The sequence below is a fragment of the Echinops telfairi genome, unplaced genomic scaffold, assembly GCF_000313985.2.
Source record: "Echinops telfairi isolate 266 unplaced genomic scaffold, ASM31398v2 ScPeMD7_7458;HRSCAF=8496, whole genome shotgun sequence".
NCBI classification, from domain to species: Eukaryota; Metazoa; Chordata; class Mammalia; order Afrosoricida; family Tenrecidae; genus Echinops; species Echinops telfairi.
The window spans coordinates 43,725,004-43,745,354 of NW_022111358.1; the positions used below are offsets into that span (position 1 = coordinate 43,725,004).

General features: G+C 57.4%; 2 protein-coding genes across 8 annotated transcripts in view; one reads left to right on the forward strand and one right to left on the reverse strand.

Moving 5' to 3' along the window:
- The first annotated feature begins 104 nt into the window (after window positions 1-104).
- CUNH17orf80 (chromosome unknown C17orf80 homolog) lies at window positions 105-13,873 on the forward strand. Of its 7 annotated transcripts, none has more exons than XM_045299750.1 (7): window positions 105-139; window positions 1,407-1,597; window positions 3,561-3,715; window positions 3,814-5,315; window positions 9,988-10,092; window positions 11,103-11,210; window positions 12,249-13,873. In XM_045299750.1, exons 3-7 carry the CDS (start codon window positions 3,603-3,605, stop codon window positions 12,269-12,271), a joined length of 1,851 nt encoding a protein of 616 aa, XP_045155685.1. In that variant the 5' UTR covers window positions 105-139; window positions 1,407-1,597; window positions 3,561-3,602; the 3' UTR covers window positions 12,272-13,873. The 7 variants fall into 7 exon arrangements, with proteins under 7 accessions (XP_045155685.1, XP_045155683.1, XP_045155686.1 ...); XM_045299748.1 differs by lacking the exon at window positions 105-139 and adding an exon at window positions 270-436; XM_045299751.1 differs by lacking the exon at window positions 105-139 and adding an exon at window positions 270-436 and having other exon boundaries at window positions 12,254-13,873.
- Window positions 13,874-15,851: 1,978 nt separating this feature from the next.
- Window positions 15,852-20,351, reverse strand: part of CPSF4L (cleavage and polyadenylation specific factor 4 like) — an 11,188-nt gene continuing 6,688 nt past the window's right edge. The window contains exons 5-8 of the mRNA XM_004709167.2: window positions 19,653-19,746; window positions 19,340-19,382; window positions 17,687-17,848; window positions 15,852-16,249 (exon numbers count right to left, since the gene is read on the reverse strand). Coding sequence (XP_004709224.2) covers window positions 16,022-16,249; window positions 17,687-17,848; window positions 19,340-19,382; window positions 19,653-19,746 — 527 coding nt within the window. The 3' untranslated portion in view covers window positions 15,852-16,021. The remainder of the gene's footprint in view (window positions 16,250-17,686; window positions 17,849-19,339; window positions 19,383-19,652; window positions 19,747-20,351) is intronic.

The following is a 20,351-nucleotide window of genomic DNA, read 5'->3' on the forward strand; positions in this document are numbered from 1 at the left end:
GGGCTCAGAGCGACCGGGGACTTCTGGGACAGTGGGCCTCATGAGGGCTGACCCGAGCTTTCGCCTGTTCGTAGCTGAAGTGAGCCGTAGGAAAGTCAAGCCGGGTTTAAATGAAATTACATCTCGTCGTAGTCCTCTGGTACAAATATCTGAAGTAGGATTTGTGAGTTAACTTTCAAAAAAATGGAGCCGAGAGCGGTCAGGCAGTTGTAGAGACAGCCTCCTGAAGGTCCTGGGACCGGGAGTTGGGAAGGGGCTCGCGTGACTTCCCAGAGCGTCTGATCTCGCGCACTGCCTGGAGCATCACTTGTTGATTTGAGGCCACCGCTGTGGCGTGAGTCTCAAGAGGCCTGCGGGAGACTGTCCCGGGGCCTGGGCTGAGCCCCGACGGTCTCCGTCCGCCCTGCAGGAGCCAGCGGGACAGCTTTCAGGGAAAGTAAGGCAGTGGGTGGAACCTGGCCAAGGTCGTGGAAGGCGGCGGCCGAGCTCAGTAGAAGCTGGACCTGTGTCCGGCCAGGTCAGAACCTTGCTCTCCAGGCCATCTCGGGAAAGTGCCTGCAGACGGCGCGGGTCACGTGTATTTGACTCCGTGCCTCGCTACGTCTGCTGCATGTACTGTGTGCGTGCGCAAGCTCTGTCCGTCCTCGTCCAATCGTCTTACACAGGCTGACATTGAAATGCGGTTTCCTTCGGCCACCAGGAAGCTGATCGTGAAGTACGGGAGTCCAGGGAAACTGCTGCCACATTTAGCCTCCTCGGGGGAGCCCTGGTGGGGGCACTGAAAGCTAGGCTGCTAACTGCAAGGTCTGCGGTTCAATCCCACCAGCCGCCCCATGGGAGAAAGCTAGGGCTCTCGGCTCTGGTAAAGATTGACAGCCTTGGAAATCCTGTGTAGTATAGGCGTCATGAGTTGGGATCCATTCAATGGCCGTAGTGGCTTAGAGGAGGCGGGGTAAGGAAGCAGTTGGGCATGTGTTACCACTGTTACGAAATCTTTCTAGTGAGTCTAAGTGTGGTATGGGGTCCTGTAAAGGGAAAAGGGTGCTACCAAACTCAAAAGGGTCTTGTTAATCCAAAGCTCATGGGCCAGGGTCGGGGGGGGTGTCTTTTTGTAGGCATGAGGCATACCTTCTTCCATCTCACTATTAAATGGGTTCCCTGCAACAACAACAAAAAGTAAGCACAGATACTGCCAGATCAATTGGCAGGGAATACAGATCTGTTTTTGCCTGACTGCCTGGAGACTAAAATGGGTTAGTTGAGATGAGAAACAGTTTAACTGAGATTGTGTCTATTTACTTACTTCATTCCTAGTTTCATGGTCTTGATTTTTTTTTTTTTTTTTTTAGCTATGTAGTAGTGGGAAGACATTTACACTCACGGTGCATTTGTGTCTTTATGTCTAGAGAAAGAATTCATTCCACAAAGACAGTACACCGGGCCCAGTGCTAGGATTTCAGAATACAGCCGAGCTAAAGACAACAGCGATGCCTGCCCTCGGGGACTTAGAGGAAGCTGATGAAATGCGAACCAGGGATGAACTTGCTGCTCAGCTTTGGGATTAAACATCTTGTGATCCTGCCTTAAGAGGCAAGAGGTACAAATCACGAGTTGAGTGGATCCCACAAAGATAAAAATGGAACAATGTTGTCTGTAAGCCACGTGCTTCCCCAGACTACCCTTTAGAAACGGGACCCTGTGGATGTGTTTACTTCTCCGTGTGCCCTAGAAACCCAGACACCAAGCCTTCTGGCACCATGGAAGCCCAAACACACCATGCCCTCTGAAGGGGTGGGTTATTTGTACACTCCAGAAATCCAAACACAGCAGCAGAATAGAACAGCCCCACATGGTTTCCAGGACCGTAATATTGACAGTGGCAGGCGGCTGCAGTCTTTTTCCCTCGGGGTGACTGATGGATGGACCAATCAGCAAGCCATCACTTAACTCCCAAGTCGCCAGGGCTCCTTGTTGGTACACTGTGCATATGTCTTAGGTCCTGTGTATGAGAAACAGGAACCACTGTGGCACAGTGGTGAAGTGTTTGACTGCAAGGACGCCCGCCACTTCATGGGAGAAAAGTGTGGCATTCTGCTCCCGTAAAGATCGACAGCCTTAGAAACCACATGGGGGCAGTTCTGCTCCATCCTACATACTCGAGATGAGTCGGAATGGACTTGGTGACAGTTTGGTGTGGGGGTACATACAGGGGCTTTCAAAAAGCCTGTGGGATGAAAAGATACTGGCATGTTCCCATCAGCTTCTGAAAGCCCCCTGGTGTGGCTGTGTACTGCAGTACGGGTGTGCTGAAGTCAAGCAGATAGAGCTTCCTGTCTCGTTTTTAAAACAGTAACTCTAAATGGCAGTTCTAATCTTTTCATGGACCCCGATGTCTCCTCTGTGTCCCCAGTTAGAAAAGCACGGCTCTGAATCCACAGCCTCAAGTCCTGGCCCTAGCTTTTTGTTCCTCGCCATCCTGTCCTTAAAAGCTGTGTTCGGGTCCGTGTGCATGTGCGTGGTTAAGGATTTTCACGATTGTCTCTAGGATATCGTTAGAAGTCAGCTAATTGGTCCTGACTCCCCGCCTCCCTGTGCGCAACAGGGACGCTCCCTCCAGGTCCTGCATCATCCTCACAATTGTTGCAGCCTCTGTGTGTCCATCTCACCGAGGGCCTTCATTTTTTGTGTGCGCTGCCCCTCCACCTCACCATGCATGATGCCCTTCTCTAGGGACTGGTCTCCTGACAGCACGTCTAAAGTTGACTTGCTATAAACTTTTACTACTATGATTTTTTCAATGGTGAGCATTTTATCCTGGCTAGTCTGTGAACATCTTTTCCTGACTCTTGATTTATTAATTAGCCTGCTGTCCTTTGACCTGGACATCTCCTTTCTAACCTGTAACCTGTGGTACGTGTAAATATCACGTACGTCGTTTCCACCTCAGGAGACTCTCGGGAGGCCTTCAGGGCAGGGACCAGTCACGCCACATCTTCTGACAGGTGACAGGTTGCTGGGTTCAGAGGTTATTGCATGAGATGGTGTCTTCTGGAAGAGTGACTGTGTGAAACTTTTGTCTCTGGGCTTCTCGGTATTTTCCTGCCTCCCGTGTGTGTGTCATCGTGGCATAAGCAGTTACGAGTGGGGCTGCTCACTGCAAGGTCAGCAGTTCAAAACCGCGAGCTGCTCCTCGGGAGAAAGCCGAGGCTTTCTACTCTCGTAGAGTTACAGTCTCAGAAACTCACGGGGGCAGTTCTTCCCCACCCGGTGGGGCCGCTATGCGTCATGGAGTTTGGTGTGTCATTGGGAAGGGACAGTGTTCCGATGTGGCTATAGTGGTGCCTCATCCCACCTACCCCACCACAGAGTCCATCGGGACACATGTTCCCGCAGACGATATAGATCCAAACACGTGATGCCCAGCCACAGTTCTGAGGCACTCGCTGCCTCTGCACATATTCCTTCGTGGGAGAGCACCTCTCCACACAACCTGACAGACGAAAAAAAATCCCGTAAGGAGCGAGCTGCCGTGCTCGAAAACTCCCATTGTCACCTTTCAGCCCTCAGAAAACTTTTAAGGTGTGAGACATGCAGACCACATAATGGCCCGGGAATGTCTGTCTTCCAAATCCAACCCCCATCCTCCGTTTCCTGCTCCGGTGAAGAAACGAGGGGACTTCGCTACGTTACTGCCCCGAGGGAGGGAGTGTATCAGGTAGGCACGAATGCTGCCCTGCTGTGGCCTGGCGGGCACCAAAGACCGTCGTGGCCCAGAGTCCGTGTTCCTGCTGACCTCACGCTTGTCTTTTCTAGGAGGAGGATGAGCAGCACCCCGCCCACGATGGAGCTGTGTCCCCACTGTCAGAAGCCATTTAAGCGGCTGAAATCCCATCTGCCCCACTGCAAGATGCGAGGGCTGCCCACACCTGCCGCCCCGCAGGTCTGTTGGTTCAAGGGAGACAGGCTCTCGCAGGCCAGCAGAAAGAAAGGGCCTGCCAAGCTCACCAGGAACACGGAGGACACCCGCTGGGACAGAGAGGACCAGGGAAGAATGAGTCCCCTGATAAGAAAGGGACCAGGAGGGGTCATGAAGACCCTCCCACCAAGAGCTGCAGAAAAGACCAGTCAGAAAGGAGCAGATAAACACATCAAGAGCCTGGGTCTCCATGCCCCCAAAATACCAAACAGCATCACACCAAGCAGTCCTCTCCAGAGTGAAACCAAGGCACACGTGTGTGCAATGGGGATCACGTCTTCCCAAAAAGAACTTGCAGGCTGTGGGCCTGAATCAGGGGACGGCAGACAGCTTCCTTCAGAAACGCGTGCACCACTTCCGGTTAGTCCCGGGAAAGCCTCCTCCCCAGATGGGGGGAGAACATTCTTTACAGGCTTCCCAGGGGGTGTGCAGGCCCCCCCTGCTCATCTCAAGTCAGACAAAGCTTATCTCCCAAGTCAGGAGTTCCCATTCAAACCATCAAACGTCGTCGCTCATGGTGATCAGAGCTCAGCCCCAAACCTCAGCCCTGGGGTTAGAGTCCCCGAGCCCCTACATGGCCCTTCGGAAATCCCCAGTGATGGAAGAAGGCCTACAGCTCAGGGGAAGAACACAGGCCCACTCCTGGCCGGCCTCGGCGTCCACCCAGGAGGTAGAGTCCGAGCGGAGGGAAGTGAGGAGGTCGTGGCTGTGAGCGGCAGGAAGGAGGAAGGACTTGTCCTTGGGCTGGAGGCCCATGGGTGCAGAGCCCAGGCCGAGAGCTGCCCATCCCCGAGGGAAGTGAGGGCGTGGTCTCTCCGGAGCAGTGGCTCCAGGGGTCCCAGGGCCGGCAGTTCAGCCACAGAGAAGCAGCCGCAAGCCTCGGGCCCCTCTTTCAGCCTGTCCACCGTGAGGGGAGCAACTCGGACCGGGACCCTTGCCGTGTCACCGTCAAGGAACCCGAGTCTGGCCTCGCTGGTTGGCACCTGTCTCCAAGGAGAGAGAGCCGGTGCACCGCCATTCACGCTGAGCAAAGCACTGCCCTCAGGGGGACCCAGAGCCACCTGCCAGGCCCAAGCAGTCCCCACTGGACACCAAGCAATACCCGCTGGACACCAGCAGCCTCACAGTGCAGCCTGGCATCACATGCGCCCTGCTCCCTTCCCCAATCCTGCTGCCACTGCCACCAAGACAGCTCCCAGCTCCGTGGGGCTGGAGTGGTTTCCCGAGCTCTACCCCGGCTACCTGGGACTCGGGGTATTGCCAGAGAAGCCCCAGTATTGGAAAGTGGCGGCCCAGAAGCCTTGGCTCCGCATTCCCACGAGAGAAGGGCACTCCCAAGGTAAGCAGCTCATGCCAGAGGGCCAGTCTGCCCATCCAGAGCACCCTGTGCCTTTGGGATGAGTCCAGAGCACCCAATGCCTTTGGCACTGCTGCCCACCCTTGTTTAACTGCTCCTCCCCGAGGGGATCTGGGCCCTGGATAGGCTGTTGTTCTGAAGGCCTGGCCTTGTGCCCCAGAGATACAAGCCGTGGTTTCCTGCTCTCCCTTTCCAGCAGTCGGGGGTGAGCAGGGAGTATCCACAGTGGAAAGAGACGTGGTTGGTAGACATTAGATGGATATTCAGGCCGTACAGACTCTCGGGGCATAGATCCACACAAGGAGAACAAGTGCCTTGCATGGAGTTCCGTCAGGGCTATACTGGATAGGAAGTCCAGTGGGTGCTGGCCACACTGAGGATGTGGGTATAGCAAGACAAGGGCAGCTGGCCCGGGAGGAGGGGCGTGGACAGGGTAGAGCTTCTCAGTCTCGGCCCTGGAGTCCTGCTGACTCGTAGCGACCCTGTGGGGCAGGGTCCCTGACCCAGTGAATTTCCAAGACTGTTCGCACTTGGAGTGGAGGGTGGTTTCTAACTGGTGACCTTGCGGTTAGCAGCCCAACTCGTAACTACTCCGCCACCAGGGCTCCTCAGGCTACAGTTGAGGGCCCCAGAATAGGGTGTCCAAGCAACTGGGCGGAGTCCGCAGTGGGGCCCGAGACATGAGCGAGGCAGTGAGGAGGAGCCCTTGGAGAGAAGCCTGCGTGACGGGGCTCCGGCTTCTCTAGGCTGTCTCGGGTGCTCCTCGGAAGTCGCGGAGGGGGCTCCCCGTCAGGAACCAGGAAGTTCCTGACCATCATTTCCAGGAACCTCCTTTTCTTCCAAGGAGCCTTGGTGGTGGTGTGAGTTGTCCCTTTCGGCAATTTGAGACCCCCACCTGCCTCTGGAGAAGGGAGAGGCTTCTATTCCTCCTGCCGTGGGGATGGACAGCCGGTCACTGAGGGATTTCCCGGTCTTGTTGGGCGCTCCTGCTGAGCTGTGTGAAGGTGGTTGGCCTCCCTGGACAGGGCCCTCTGGATTCTCGTACGGTTTCTAGCCGCACCTGTGCGTGCGGGCTGCCGTCGCCCTTGGGCCTGTGAGGTCTAGTATAACGGGTGAGGTTTAGGGGGCAGGAGGGGAGGGGGGTGTCCCGGCTTTCCTCCCATGATAAGGTGGCTCAGAATCGAGCTAGAACCTATGTTGTTGCCGGGCAGTGCTGACTGTCCTGGCACCAACACTGCTTACTTGGCGCTTCTAGATCTCACCACATCGCAGAAGAGGCTAATGTTCTTTGGTGTTTTCAGACTCGTTTGGGCAGGAAGCCTCCCCCAAAACAAAATCTCACCACCATCGAGGCAGTTCTGACTCGGAGACCCTATAGGACAGGGTAGTTCTGCCCCTAGGGGTTTCTGAGCCTAACTTTCTCCTGGAGTAGAAGGCTTTGTCTTTCTCCTGCGCAGTGGAGGGTGGTGTCGAACTGCTGACCCACCATACCATCAGGGCTCCTAGGGAGACCTACAGGAGCTCAGAAGAGGTTTGCACCTGGGAAACAGGTAGACACTGCTCACCCGGCTCTCATCAGACCCCATCGCAGGAAACACAGCATCGCTTGAAGCCCGGGTGGTAGTGAGGTCTCCGCACGGCTAACCACACACAGGGAGCCGTGGTGGTGCCAGGGATTAAGCATATGGCCTGCCAGTCAAGTAGCTCCTGGGGAGAAAGCTGAGGCTGTCTGCTCCCAGAAAGACTCGGCGTCTTGGAAACCCAAAGGAGCAGTTCCACTCTGTCCTCCAGGGTCACTGAGCCAGAGTGGACTTGATGGATGGCAGGGGGTGGCGCTGCTCCTGTCAAGCTTTCCAGCCTTGTAAACCCTGTGGGACCCTGCCCGACAGGGCCCCGTGTTGGAATTGACGTGACAGCGTTCTGTTTAAACACACCCCATAATAAGTCTCCAGCGGTGAGCTGGGGCAAAGGCTGGGCCAGGGGCTCCAAACACTCGGATTGGACATGAGCAGGTGCATGCAGTGAGCCAGGCTGGGCCCCAGTTTTCCGGAGGTGTAGACCAAGGGGTTGTATTTCAGAGAAACGGCCTGTGAGGCCCCTGCAGGCAAAGGCCCAGAGGTAAGTCAAGGCCTAGGCCTGGGCACGGACAGAACACAGTAGACCAGGCACAGGCCCTGGGAGGCTGAGGTGTGCAGAGCATGGAGGTTAACCATCTCGGCTGGGCCTGAAAGGGAAGGCCTTCCCGCCGGCCGGTGCAGGACGGTGGGAGATGAGCTAGCAGAGGCCTGTCACCATCAGCAGTTCCGGGAGCGGGGATTACCCAGGAACTGGGGTCTAGGCAGCAGGCAAGGCCCTGTCTGAAACCTGTAGCACCCTCCTGCGGCAGACCTTAGGCTGCCAAGGTGATGCCAGCTCAGGGTCTGCTGCGGTGTTTGGCCAGATAGCCGGAAACCGGAGTCCTGGTGGTCTGTTGGCTACTCATTGGGCTGTTGGTCACAAGACTGGACATTCAAACCCACCAGCCACTCCCCTAGGAGCCTTGGCGGTACAGCCGCTCTGTTGGCGAAAGATGAGGCTTTCTACTCCCGTAAGAGTTAGCATTCAGGAACCCACAGGGGCGGTTCTAGCCAGTGACAGTGGTGGGAAATCAACAGACTCGGCTGATAAGAAGCGGCGGGCTGGGGAGCCGTCCCTGTCGAGAAGGCAGGTCCCCGTCGTGTTCCCGTGACTGCCCTTCCCTGTTGGCTCCTGCACACTCTTCCCGAGAAGAAACAGGAGTTCCACACACTCACAGCGCATGTCTCAGAAGCCGCGTGGCTCTCTGGTCGTGGGACTCCCTGGCGGTCACGTGGGTAGTGTCCGCAACACCCACCTGCCTGCCAAACCCATCCTCCACGTCTGCTTGGTGTAGCGCCAGGGGTCCTCAAACTTTTCAAACCAGGGGCCAGTTCACTATCCCTCAGACCCGTTGGAGGGCCGGACTATAGTTTTTAAAAAAAACTATGAGCAAATTCCTATGCACACTGCACATATCTTATTTTGAAGTAAAAAAGCAAATGGGCCAAAAACACCCAGCGGGCCGCATGTGGCCCGCGGGCCTAGTTTGAGGACCCCTGGTGTAGCCAGTAAGGTACACGTAGCTTCATCATTGTCACGTGGAGCTGCTGGTGGTTTCTGACTCCTAACTTGTGGTTACCTGCCCGACTCGCATTCCACTGCAGCACCAGGGCCCCGAGGGCATGCCTGTGGGACCGGACGGCCGGTCTTGTGCTAGCAGCCCAGGTGGTCACCAACCATGCCACCAGGACTCGTATTTCCAGCTTGCTACCTCACAGGTGGCAGTCCAGCACTTACCCAATCCTTTCTTGGAAAAAAAGTAAGATTCTCCACGCCCTGCCATCGAGGCGATTCCGACCCGGCAACCCTATAGGAAGAGCAGGCTGCCCTGTGGGTTTCCCAGACCGCCAATCTTGGGAGAGGAAAAGCCTCGTCTTTCTCCCTCGGATTGGCTGGTGGGTTTGAACTGCTGGCCATGGGGTTAGCAGCCCAACTCGGAACCCACGACCCCACCAAGGCTCCTGGGAGAGGGGCCTGCTAGTGATGGGGGGCTGGGCGTGTAGGGAGCCCACCGAACACCTGCACAGGAGAAAGACCAGCCAGCCGCCTGCTCCCATCGCCATGACGGCCCAGAGACCCGCGGGGCCTGCGTCGACACCTGCAGGTCTGGCACTGTGCTCACTCACCCCCATCAGCATAATCAGCCAGGCAACACCGGTCCAAGGACAGAGCCGGGCAGGAGGGGGCTAGAAACCGGAAGTGCAGGAGGAAGCAGGGTCCATAACCGCGCATTGAGGGCCCTGCAGGGAATGAGGCGTAACGAAACGTGCAGAACTATTGACAAAACAGATGCTCTGCTTTGTGAACAAACCTTCAGCCAGTCCACATGCACGCCCCTCCCAAAACAACACATACACCGGGGGTGGGAGTGGAGGGGGCAGTTCTACCCAGTCCTTTGAGGTTGCTGTGAGTCAGGATCAACCTCCAGACCCGTGATGAACCGTCGCAATGTTGGGACTCAGGGGTCCCCCTCAGGGCAGAAGGAGACACTCCCACTTCTGCGCCATCCTCCCGGTGGTTTCTGTTTGCAGCTGCTATTGCTGCTGACCCTCCATTGTGTCAGGCAGGACCTCCTTCCAGAGAACGGTCCCTCCTGACGAACCCGGCCCAGACGGGGGAGACGAAGCCCCGCCACCTTCTCTCCTAGTGAGCGTCCCCTGGCCATGATCTTGCCAAGACAGATTCGGTCATTCTCCTAGCAGGCCTGTCTGGGGTCTGTTGCATGTCCTTCCCCGGCACCATCGTCTGATACTGCAGCAGTGGTTGATACTGTAGCAGTCGGCAGTCTGCTTCTGGCTAACACGTCTAGCAGGTAACAAGTCCTTAGCATGGGTCCTGTTGACTGGTAGCATTCAAATGTGTCTCGTTCTTGCTTCCCAGGGGCTCCCTCAGCTTTCCCAGACCTTTGAGGGACTGGGGATGAGTCAATACAGAGCAAAACTTCTGCGCCCTCCTCTCCCCAAAGCCTGGGGACCGTTAGCCCTGGGCGTTGGGGACAGGGGTGTGCTGATACAGTGACTTCTGTTTGGAATCCTAGTTCCGTTGTTGGAAAGCCGTCCGATTGACCCAAGCATCTGGGGACCCCCGACCTGGCCGTCAGCCCCCGACTCCCTCCTGAGGCTCTTGGGAGCCCTGCAGAAAGGTGAGGCTGGCGCGTTGGCTGTTGTGTTTCTCGTGCTCCTGAGACTGGAAGCTGTGGGGCCCACCTCGTCTTCTGCTTGTCTGCTTCTCGGCTGGCATCCTAGGACGTACCAGGAGTGATAGAATAGCAGCTACTGTTCCTGAGACAGCTGTCTTATGGCTCATCCCCGCCCCCCAACCCTGACCCCCACCTGTCTCCCTCTCCCTGGCCCACGATGTTGACCTGCCTCACTCCAAAGCCACCACACCCTAAATCCCACATTGGCCAGCTGTGCCGCTCTTCCTGCCCAGCTATCCCCACCCCCCACCGCTCCGCTCAGAACCGGCTAGTCATCCCAACTGTGCCCAGTTGTGGTCTTCTGGATCTAGCCTTTGAAAACAGATGCTCCCAAAAGTGGGTGGGCAAATGGAAGAAGAAGACAATGGGCCTCTCGAACTCTCCGAAGCCCCCTGTGTCTATGCTCAGCCCTTGGGCAGCATGGGTGTGAACAGGGCAGTCCACCACTGGCGCTGCCACCTCGGCCAGCTCCAGCATTAGGAGCACCCATTTAAACCCCCGGGGGACACTGGAGCCCGAGCCCCTCTGTCCCCCTAACCGGAGAGTCTCAGGCATTTTAAGTGACACGGTGAGCACCGGGACCCCTGCAGTGGCCGCAGGCAAGAAAAGCTCCAGGCACTTCCAACTCGCCGTGACCCAGGGCCCGCTGCAGTGGCTGGATGAGAGAGAGAGAGAGAGTGTGTGTGTGTGTGTGTGTGTGTGTGTGTCTGCCTCAGCTCCTTACATGACACACCAGAAGGGCCTGGAGGCTGTGGCTGGCAGTCCCGTCTCCGTGTGTGTGTCTGCCCCAGCTCCTTACATGACACACTGGAAGGACCTCGAGAGTGTGTGTGTATGTGTGTGTGTGTCTGCCCCAGCTCCTTACATGACACACCAGAAGGACCTGCAGGCTGTGGCTGGCAGCCCATCTCCCAGTGGCCTGGGTCTCGGGCATGGACTTGTCTCTCCCGCAGGGTGGACGCGGTGCAGCGGCACCGTGCAGCGCAGCAGCATGGCCGGCATCACCGTGCTCTTCTCGGGCTCCCTTGTCCTCTGGTGCAGCTGGAGCCTCCGGCACCTCAGTAAGCTGGGCACCCCTATGGGCCGGCTGTGGCCAGGGGCTCTGGGCCCGGGTTCTTTATTGTCGGTTCTGGTTATACCAGCCAGTGTAAGACTTGACTTGGGTCTGCGACATGCCTCCATTGTCCCTGGCGATCTGGCTGGGGTGGGTTCCAGCTTGAAAACTCTCTGCCTACTGGCAGGTCAGGGTTTGTCCCCTCCATACCTGCTTCATTCCTGCCTTTGAACCCTGCCCTCCACCACTCAGGAGGAGCTGTAGACCCCTGCCTTACACCCAGGGGTCTAAGCTGAATCTACTTTTGCTGTTGAAAAACAAAACCCTTTTGGTGATGAATCTTCAGCTTGCTCCAAGACTTATCACCAGGAAAATACCCGGATTCGGTTTCTCTGTGAAGGTTCCCACAGTCCCGCTGGTTTAAATGTTTTAAATACAGTATTACCAAAGGGCTTTCTTAGCCAAGTCCATCGCCACAGCGGCATTTGTGACTCATAGTGACCCTATAGGACAGCGGTTCTCAACCTGGGGGTCGCGACCCCTTTGGGGGTCGGTCAAACGACCCGTTCACAGGAGTCACCTAAGACCATATTTCCGATGGTCTCAGGAACTGAGCCACCACTCCTCTATCCGTCTCCAGGCAGGTCTGCCCACATGCAGACACGCCCACACGGGGTCACCACATGAGGAACTGTATGAAAGGGTCACGGCATCAGGAAGGTTGAGAACCACTGCTATAGGATAAGGTAGAGCTGCCACCAAGGCAATTCTGACTCCCAGGAGCCCCATAGAGGGTTTCCTCAACTGTTCAGTCTTTGGGGGAGCGGCCAGCCTCACCTTTCTCCTTTGGGGCAGCTGGTGGGTTTGAAACGCCAACCTTGCGGTTAGCAACCCGACGCTGGCCCGTCAGTGCCCCCAGGGCTCCTTTCTCACAGTGCCCCAGACTCTTATTTCCAAAGGGACAAAAGCCGAGCCAGCCGATGTGTGGAGGGAAGAGCTGGAAGCCTCCAGGACCCTGACCTCTCCTCTCTCTCTGTCTCCCAAGAGCAGCAGCGCTGGCGTAGGTAGTGCTGAGCGGGACCGCTGCCGCAACACCCGGAGCCCGGTGGAGACGGTGGAAGACAGTGTGAAATTGTCCTGGGACCGGGAAAAGCAGCAAGGAATAAAGTGCCTGGAATTTGAAACCATTCTGTAGGGAGTTACGTTCATGTGGGCAGACCGGGTTTCTGTGGGGCTGTTTCTTTGGCTTGCTGGTGAAGTGGCGGAGCGGTCATTAGGAGAAAGTCATGTGGTCTAATCCTAAAAGGCCAGGGCCATCGAGTCAGTCCCAGGTCATCGTGACCCCACAGGACTGAGCAGAACCGTTGCTGGCCTTTCTGAAATGGAAGCTTTTTACATGAGCTAACAACCTCATCTTTTTCTCCTCAGAGCAGCCGCTGGGCTCAAACTGCCAACCTCAAAGCTTCTGCCCCACCACAGCACCAGGGCTCCCTAGACACTGAACTGCATATGTTCTAAGAGAGGAATCTCTCGGCTATCCAGCCTCCTCCATGGGAATGCTCAGCCTTTCTCGGGTCCCCAGCCAGGTCTCGCCGGCACACACAAAAGCATGAGGACAGAGTGGGGAAGGGACAGTTGAGGGGGACTCCAGGGGATTGAAAGGGAATGACCCTCTGAGCAGAACAGGCACCACCTTGTGTACCACTGGTATACCACTGGTATAACAGACCAACATTTAACCATCTCTTCCTGGACGCTTGTGAGGCTCCCAGTCCTAGCGCGTCTCACAAGAGTGCCCTTGAGATACTTAGAAACCCTTGTAGATGCGCATCTCTTGTCCCCGTGATAATATGCAGTGCCTTCTAATTTCCTTATTTCCAGTTGGTCCCTGGAGGTAGCAAGTCAACTGACTACTTGCCAAGAGATGCTTCACTAACTGACTCAAGTCAGGATGGATGGAGAACTCTCCACATGCTCCACCCCCACCCCCTCCTTTCCCCAGCACAGGGGCTGGGCTCTGTAGTCCCACCTTGGCCTGTGACAGCCAGAATCCAGCAGGCCAGCCTTTTGTTGTGACTCAGTTTTATCCACCCTGAAAACAAACCAAAAAAAGGTGGCCAAGATTTATTTACACCTGCCTGACATCCTTTCGGGAGAAAGACAGGGCTTTCTACTCACGTAAAGAGTTAGTCTCCGAAACCCACAGGGGCAGTTCTATCCTGTCCTATAGGGTCGTTGTGAGTCGGCTTCGACTCAGTGGCAGTGAATTAGCATCCCTTTATGTTTCCCTCCGCTTTCTGCTTTATTCATTTGTTCCCATCTCCCTAATCATCCCCAGTGGGAGCAATGAATAGGCTGCAGATTCCCGGATCTAAGGAAAGGGCATTCCGGAGCACGTCCCTCCAGCAGGGGGCGGTCTCGGTTGAAGGAGGGACTACTGCGTTTGTTTACTCCAACTAAGGACGTGGGTCTCTCTCCCCTTAGTGGACTTTGTGCCCACCTCCTGTAAACGTCCTGTAAGAGAAACTTGGGTGGGCTCCCTCTTAGGGCGGGAGGGGATTGCAGAATGAACCTCTCCATTGTGTCCTCTGTAACCCCAGGCCCCTTCAGCTTGCAGGACAAACCCGGCCCACTGCCTGCCTTTATAAATAAAGCTTGATTGGAACACTGGCCTCCTTGCTTTCTGCGGAGGTGTTAACCCCAGCTGCATCCACACTGCCGCGGCAGAGCCCAGTCGTTGACGCAGACACCAAGTGGACTAAACCAAAGCTAAACTCTGATTTTTAACTCGGGGAGTGCCAGCCCTGCCCCCACCTCAAATCTACAGGACACTAGCCTCACCAGGGGCAGCAGGGCAAGGAAGAAGGTTGGCATTGCTGCTCCACAACGGGAGAGGAAACGTGCTCACGGTTGCCCCAAATCACCTAGCACACACACCCCAGCACTCATCCTGCCCTGCCCAGAGAAGGGCTGAGGGGACAGTACGTCTTCTCAGTGCCACCCCCACCCCCTTTCAGCTTCTACAAGAGCCCTGGTGACCTAGTGGTTACGATTTAGACTACTAGCCACAGGGTCAGCCATTCGAAGCCACCAGCAGCAGCTCCTTGGCAGAAAGATGAGGCTTCCTGCTCCCATACAGAACGATTCTCAGAAACCCGCGGGCCAGTTCTGCCCTGCCCCACAGAGTCCCTGTGAGTTGGCATCGACCCAATGGCAGTGAGTCCGGTTGGTTTGGTTCTAAGGCTCGAGCACAGGGAAGCACACCCCGGAACCGGGGCCAGGGAGAGCTTGGTGCCTGGGCCCAAGGCCAGCAGTAGGACAGGGCAGGGCCATCAGCCACTTTCTTTCCCTTAGGCACTTGGCCACAATGACCGCGTAGGTGGCTTTTAGGAGCCTTGTGAACCCTCCAATGCCCAAGGACCTGGGCAACAGCCACAAAGACCTCAGTGCTCAACAGGAGACCTGGGGGTGAAGTAGTTGATTGTACCTTGGGCTGCTGACCTATGGTCAGCAGTTCCGAACCACCAGCTCCCCATTGGGAGAGAAGAGGCTTCCTACCCCGGGAAGGAGTTATCAGTCTCCGGAACCCACAGGGCAGTCGTGGAGATGTTGGTGATGGTTGTGTGCCAGTTCACACACCACAAGCAATACAGGACTAGACCTCAGGGCTGCAGTTCGAAACCAGCCTGGTGTAAGGATACCCGGACAGCCCAGAGCACGTGGCCCCGGGCCAAACTGGATGCCAGCCGAATGGGGAGACGGTGGGAGGCGGGAGCCATGCCCCGCCCGGCCACAGAGCCCAGGGAGACAGACACCGGAACAGGACGGGCCATTGGGAACCGCTGCTCCCGCGGGGCAGCAAGGGGCGCCCCCAGGTAAGCAGCCAGCCAGGTGCTGTGTCTCCTGGGTGAGGGCCCCTGCGTGCACTCCCCAACGCCTCGCTATTGAAAACACTGCTGCGCTCGCAGCCCCCTCCCTCCGTCCAAGCTCCCTCAGCCCCTCTGGAGCAGGCCCTAGCCCTGCCCGCCCGTGGAGATGGGCGTGTCCTCTGACCGCAGAGCGGCCATCACAGTCCCGCCCCAGGTGGGACGTGGCAAGGCCCGGACTCTACCCACAGCTGGGACCGTGAACCGAGCAGGTGTGGCCCCGGATCGCCTGATCCAGGCCCCCATGCTCGCAGCCTCTGCACCTCATCCTCAGTCCGCCGACATCCCCGCGGGGACTGCGTGTTGCATAGAGGGAACAACCTGGCTCCTGGCCAGCATTCCTTCAGACCGCCTTCCTCGCCGCCACCTTCCGCGTCCGCAGGGCGAGTCCACTTCCGGCCTTCCCGTTGCCCTTCGTCGCCCCAGAAGCTCCGTGAAGCCCCTTCCCCGTGGACTTCTGCTTCCCAGCAGGCAGAGATCCTGACACATCAGGTGACCCTGCAGGGGTTTCCTAGCTCCCCAGAGTGACCTTTTCGTGCCATCCACCTCCCTGGCCACAGTGGGTTCAAGCGTCAGAACCATTGTGAGCATGACGCAGGACCCAGCCTGGTTCTGTTGTGCATGGGTCACGATGGGTCAGCGGAACCCACCTGAACACACACACGCACGCATGCCGGCCCAGAGTACACACTTAATGAAACGCCCCTGCGGGGAAGCAGCTGTCATGCACAAGAAAACCATCAGATTTAATGTCCAGTACAGAGCAGCCCGGGGCCCAGCGTTAACAAGCAGCCTCAAAGCCAATAACTGCACATATGCACGTCCATCCTGCTGACCCACCACTTTCGCTCAACCAACTGGCCCCGAGTCTGCGCATCCAGGGGTCGCCCACTCACAGGGCAGCCGGAAAGAAGTCTAGGTGTAGCCGGCTTCTCCCATGTCTCACGGCCTGGGCAGGATGTCCGCGGGCTTGAGGCAGACCAGCGGGAACACAGTCCCAGGGCAGCTCCGCGTGGTCACCAAAGGGTCTTCCAGCGCCCCAGACCAGAGGCTGCTTCGGGATGAGCCCCATCAGGTGGGCTTCTGGGCACCAATTGGCATAGTGGCCCATTTTTCGACACTGAAAAAGGAAGGGGGTGAGGTGGGGAGATTACAGCATGACCTTATCTGACAACAGAAATTGCCAGGGAAAATGTTCCCCGGGAAGAAGATGGGAAATGCCACGGACTGCCAAGAGAACCAACCAACCCTCGTGGGAAGAAGCAAGCACAGCCACAGCGCCCCTTGGAGGCCAGGTGGGGAGCCTGCGTCTCAGGTGTCCTTCGGACCAGCTGTGGGCAGAGCAGCCCCTGGGGAGGGCCACCGTGCTCGGTAAAGCACAGGGGCAGCAGGAAAGAGGCGGGCCCTTGACGAGATGGACGGACCCCGTGGCAGGACAGTGGGCTCCAACATCACAATTATGAGAGCCGCACAGGATCGGGCAGTGTTTCGTTCTGTTGTGGCGGGGCCAGTGTGAGTCGCAGCCCACAAGCAGAGAAAAAGCCTACGCTGTTTGGGGGCCACGGCAGAGAGCCGGGTCTCCAAGGAACTCCAGCCTGTGTGCTGCGGAATGAAGCCACGCTCCAGCCCCAGGAGAGACCCTGAGATTCGAGTCTGGCAGGAATAATCCCAGAGATCAAGGCGCTGGCCCTCGCTCAAAAGGTCAACAAAATCACATTGTCAGAAAACTTAGGGCCCCTCTCTGTCAGCTCAGTGTGGAATAAGGATTCTCTTGCAGAGAAACCAGAGTGCAGGAAAATGGCAGCCTCCGAGGCCCATGGGAGAACATGGCTCTCCTTCCAGGGAAACCAGGACCCGGTTTCCCAAAGTGGGTGCCACCCCAGGGGGCAGTGCTGGAGCGATCCGAGGGCCTGCAGAAGCAGATACCTACACTTTATCCCGGATGAAGGGCTCTCTAGGACAAAAGCTTGTAATTCCCAGGGGAGTGCTGTTTGTTTGTTTGTTTGTTTTCCTAGTGGTAGGTCAATTGAGTGTGGGAACCTGTGAGCTAGAAGATGGCAAAGAGCATTCTAACCACAGTGCGGGCTTCCCTCTCTGAGCCGCCCTGCCCCCCAGCCTGGAGGACAGGATGCACACATAACTTGGATCCGGACTCACTGCCATCGAGCCAGTTCCAACTGCTAGTGACCCTACAGGACAGGGTAAGAGCTCACCCATCGCCAAGACTTACTACCGACAGCCCACGCGCTCACTACACAGTGGCCCCCAGCTCCGCAGGCCTTCCTTGGCTGTGATGGCCACAGCCGCAGGGTGCCAGGCCTTTCTGCCGCAGCAACTCTGGGTGTGGGTTCAAACCGCCAACCTGTCGGTTAATAGCCGAGGGCCCACCATTTGCACCATCCAGGGGCCCTAAAACAAGTACTCTGCGTTGTTTTCCCCTCGGTCCCACCAGAGAGCTTCCAAGCCTCTCCGCAAGTTTCCTCACCGCTGCAGGGAGGGGGCCCGAGCGCTTTGCCAGAGAACGGGTGGGTCCCCCTGCCCTGGCCCTCTTCCTCACCCTGTAGCACAGGACCTGCTGCAGAGGCCAGAGCTCCAGGCAGGCGGGGAGCAGGCTCTCCTGGGTCCTCATTCCTGGGAGCAGGCTCTCTGATCTCGAAGGCGCCCAGGGAGGTTCCACCGTGGCAGCAGAAGGGGCCGAGGTCCGGGACCACTTCCCACCCTGCAGAGAAACTCATGTGACAAACCTGTACACAGACCAGGAAAAACAAATTCTCCGTTCTCACACTGGGCGTCGGCCGCTGCCGGCCCCAGCTGTAGATCCTCAGGTGCACGGGGATGGGGGTGGGGGCGTGGAAGCATCATTACTCTGAGCTTGCCAGGCAGACACGCTTGACCCGGATTGGGGAACAATTGTCTTCTGTTTTAATTGCCGGATGCCTGTCTGTTTGATGGGAAGTTCCCTGGAGGTGCTGAGGATGTTTCTCCGCCCAGAGCCAGTCCTCGGACCCCTGTGCTAGGTGGGCCGGCCTCGGATTGGAGAGGGACCCACCCTGAGAACTCCACAGCAGCCCCCCAGCGTTCACACTCCTGGCCTCGGAAAAATGACAGCCCAGCATTCACCAGCTAGCCCTGGGACTCGGCGCAGGTCTTCAGCACCCGCAGAAAGCCAAATGGTAAACCTATTCAGGACTCTGGACCAGGGGGCCTGTGCCTGCCTGGACCGCATCGCACACAGACTCCCATCCAGCAATGGTCACAAAACCAGCCAGGCTCGGGCGTCTCTCGGCTCCCCAGTGCACCGCAAAGTGAGGTTCACACTAGGCCAGGCCCGATAGCCCCTTGTGGCTCCTTCAGTCCAACATACCGGTAACTCCGAGGCAATACTGGAAATGTAGCGATGATAGTTTCATTGAAGGGATATTATTCAGATGAAATATGCTCATGGCTTTCGGATGGTTTTTTTTTTTTTTTTTTGGCTTTCGGATGGTTTTTAAGTTATTATGAGGGGCTCAATTGGGGGTCTGCCACCTCACACACTTGCTCGAGACACCGAGTGTGCCCCAGCACTGGGAAGAAGCACATGAGAGCAGCTAATGTGGTCCAGAGGCAGTGGATGGCACGGACCTCCAATCTGGGAAAGCCTCAGTGCCACGATGGCACCAAGGGAAGCAGCGGGGACTGAGGACAGGGGCCCTGGCTTCCTGGGCAACCGTCGGTGAGGACCGGAGTCTGAAGGCCATCAAATCCTCACACATCACCAAACATTTTGGGAGTTTTTACTCCAAACGATCACATACTCACACACAGACACAACACAGAATATCCTCGGCTGGAGGGCAGGGCCGAAGCAGACCCAGGCTGACTCTGACCCAAAGGCTTCAGTCCTCTGGCCCCAGGAGGGGCTAAGACACCAGGACCGACGGTCTGGTCTGGGCCCAGCAGGTGGTGGGTGGGTGGGGGCTTTCTCCAACAACCTGCCCCCTCAGCGGCAGTGTGTCAAGTCTCACCTGAAGGTGAGGCCGGGCTGGGAGGGGTCAGAGAGGAGCAAGCACAGGTGTACGGACACACGAGGGCCGAGTGACCCCACAGTGGGTGCTCCCAGAAGGCCATGCAGAAGGGAGGGGGTCCCCTGAACAGTGCAGCTGACACTAAGGAGCTGTGTCCCCTCAGGAAGAGGTCCCAGTAAGTCACCCTGGGTGCCCTCACTCACCTCCATGTAGCTGGGACTGAGTAAAAATGGGTTCAACTTGGGGCTGAGGGCAGAGAGAGAGGCCACGGCCCTGTTCACGGGCTGCCAGACTCCCCCAGCTGCCACCGCTGCCTCCGTGTGTCACTGCCCCACCTGGAAGGAGCCCTTGCCAGGGAATGAAGGCTCACAGGAGCTCTGGGGGAGAGGGGGGCACAGCCCTCCCCAGGCTGCGATGTTCCCGGGGAGGCTGGAGTTCTTGGGGCGGGGACAGCTGGCACCATGGGTGTGGGCACGTGCTGGGCAGAGGTGGACTCTGCTTGGTGGCCATACTCACTGGGCCAGTCGGCACCTGGGCCCGTCGGGGCAGAAGCCAGCCAGGTAGTTGACACACATCACTCTGTGAACGTGGCGGTACTTACACCGGGGACCTGCGGGCACAGAGCAGAGCACCCGCCCGGGTGGCGAGGGTGCTATGCAGGGTGAGGAGTGGGCGGGCAGACCAATCCCCACTCACAGCAAACCTCAAACCCCTCCCTGGGGCTCCCTAGGCTGTCACCTTTAAGGCAACAGATTGCCTTCTCTTTTCCCCACAGAACAATTGGTGGAACCGCCACAGAAGGTATGACTGAGACAAAGCTCCCCCACCTATCAATCCTTCGGAACCCTGCCCACACCCTGAAGCCAGCATGGCCCAATCACTCAGTAACAATCAATATGGAGACTTGGGAGGGAACAGAACGGGGGGGACTCCGTGGGGACTGTCCCCCTTGGTTTGGCTGGCAGTACTGGGGCGGGTGGGACCCGGGCACCCCCAGACAAGTCAGGAGAAGAGCAGAGGTAAGCTGTGTGGGTCCAGGTGTGTGTGCGCGACATATGACACACCCCCACCCCACCCCTAACATCCCTCTGACGATGGAGGTGCCCCTCTGTGTCCTACAAGAAGACAGGCTCTCAGCAGAGTCAATTGTTCAAGGTCACACTGATGGGCATCGACCGAGGACTGGAACCCGCAGCATTTTTCTCAATGGGGCGG

Coding starts and splice junctions, on each gene's coding strand:
- CUNH17orf80 (XM_045299750.1), top strand. CDS start 3,603: ATGGCCCGGGAATGTCTGTCTTCCAAATCCAACCCCCATCCTCCGTTT. Junction 5,316..9,987: donor GAGAGAAGGGCACTCCCAAG/GTAAGCAGCTCA, acceptor TTGGAATCCTAG/TTCCGTTGTTGGAAAGCCGT. Junction 11,211..12,248: donor CTGGAGCCTCCGGCACCTCA/GTAAGCTGGGCA, acceptor CTGTCTCCCAAG/AGCAGCAGCGCTGGCGTAGG.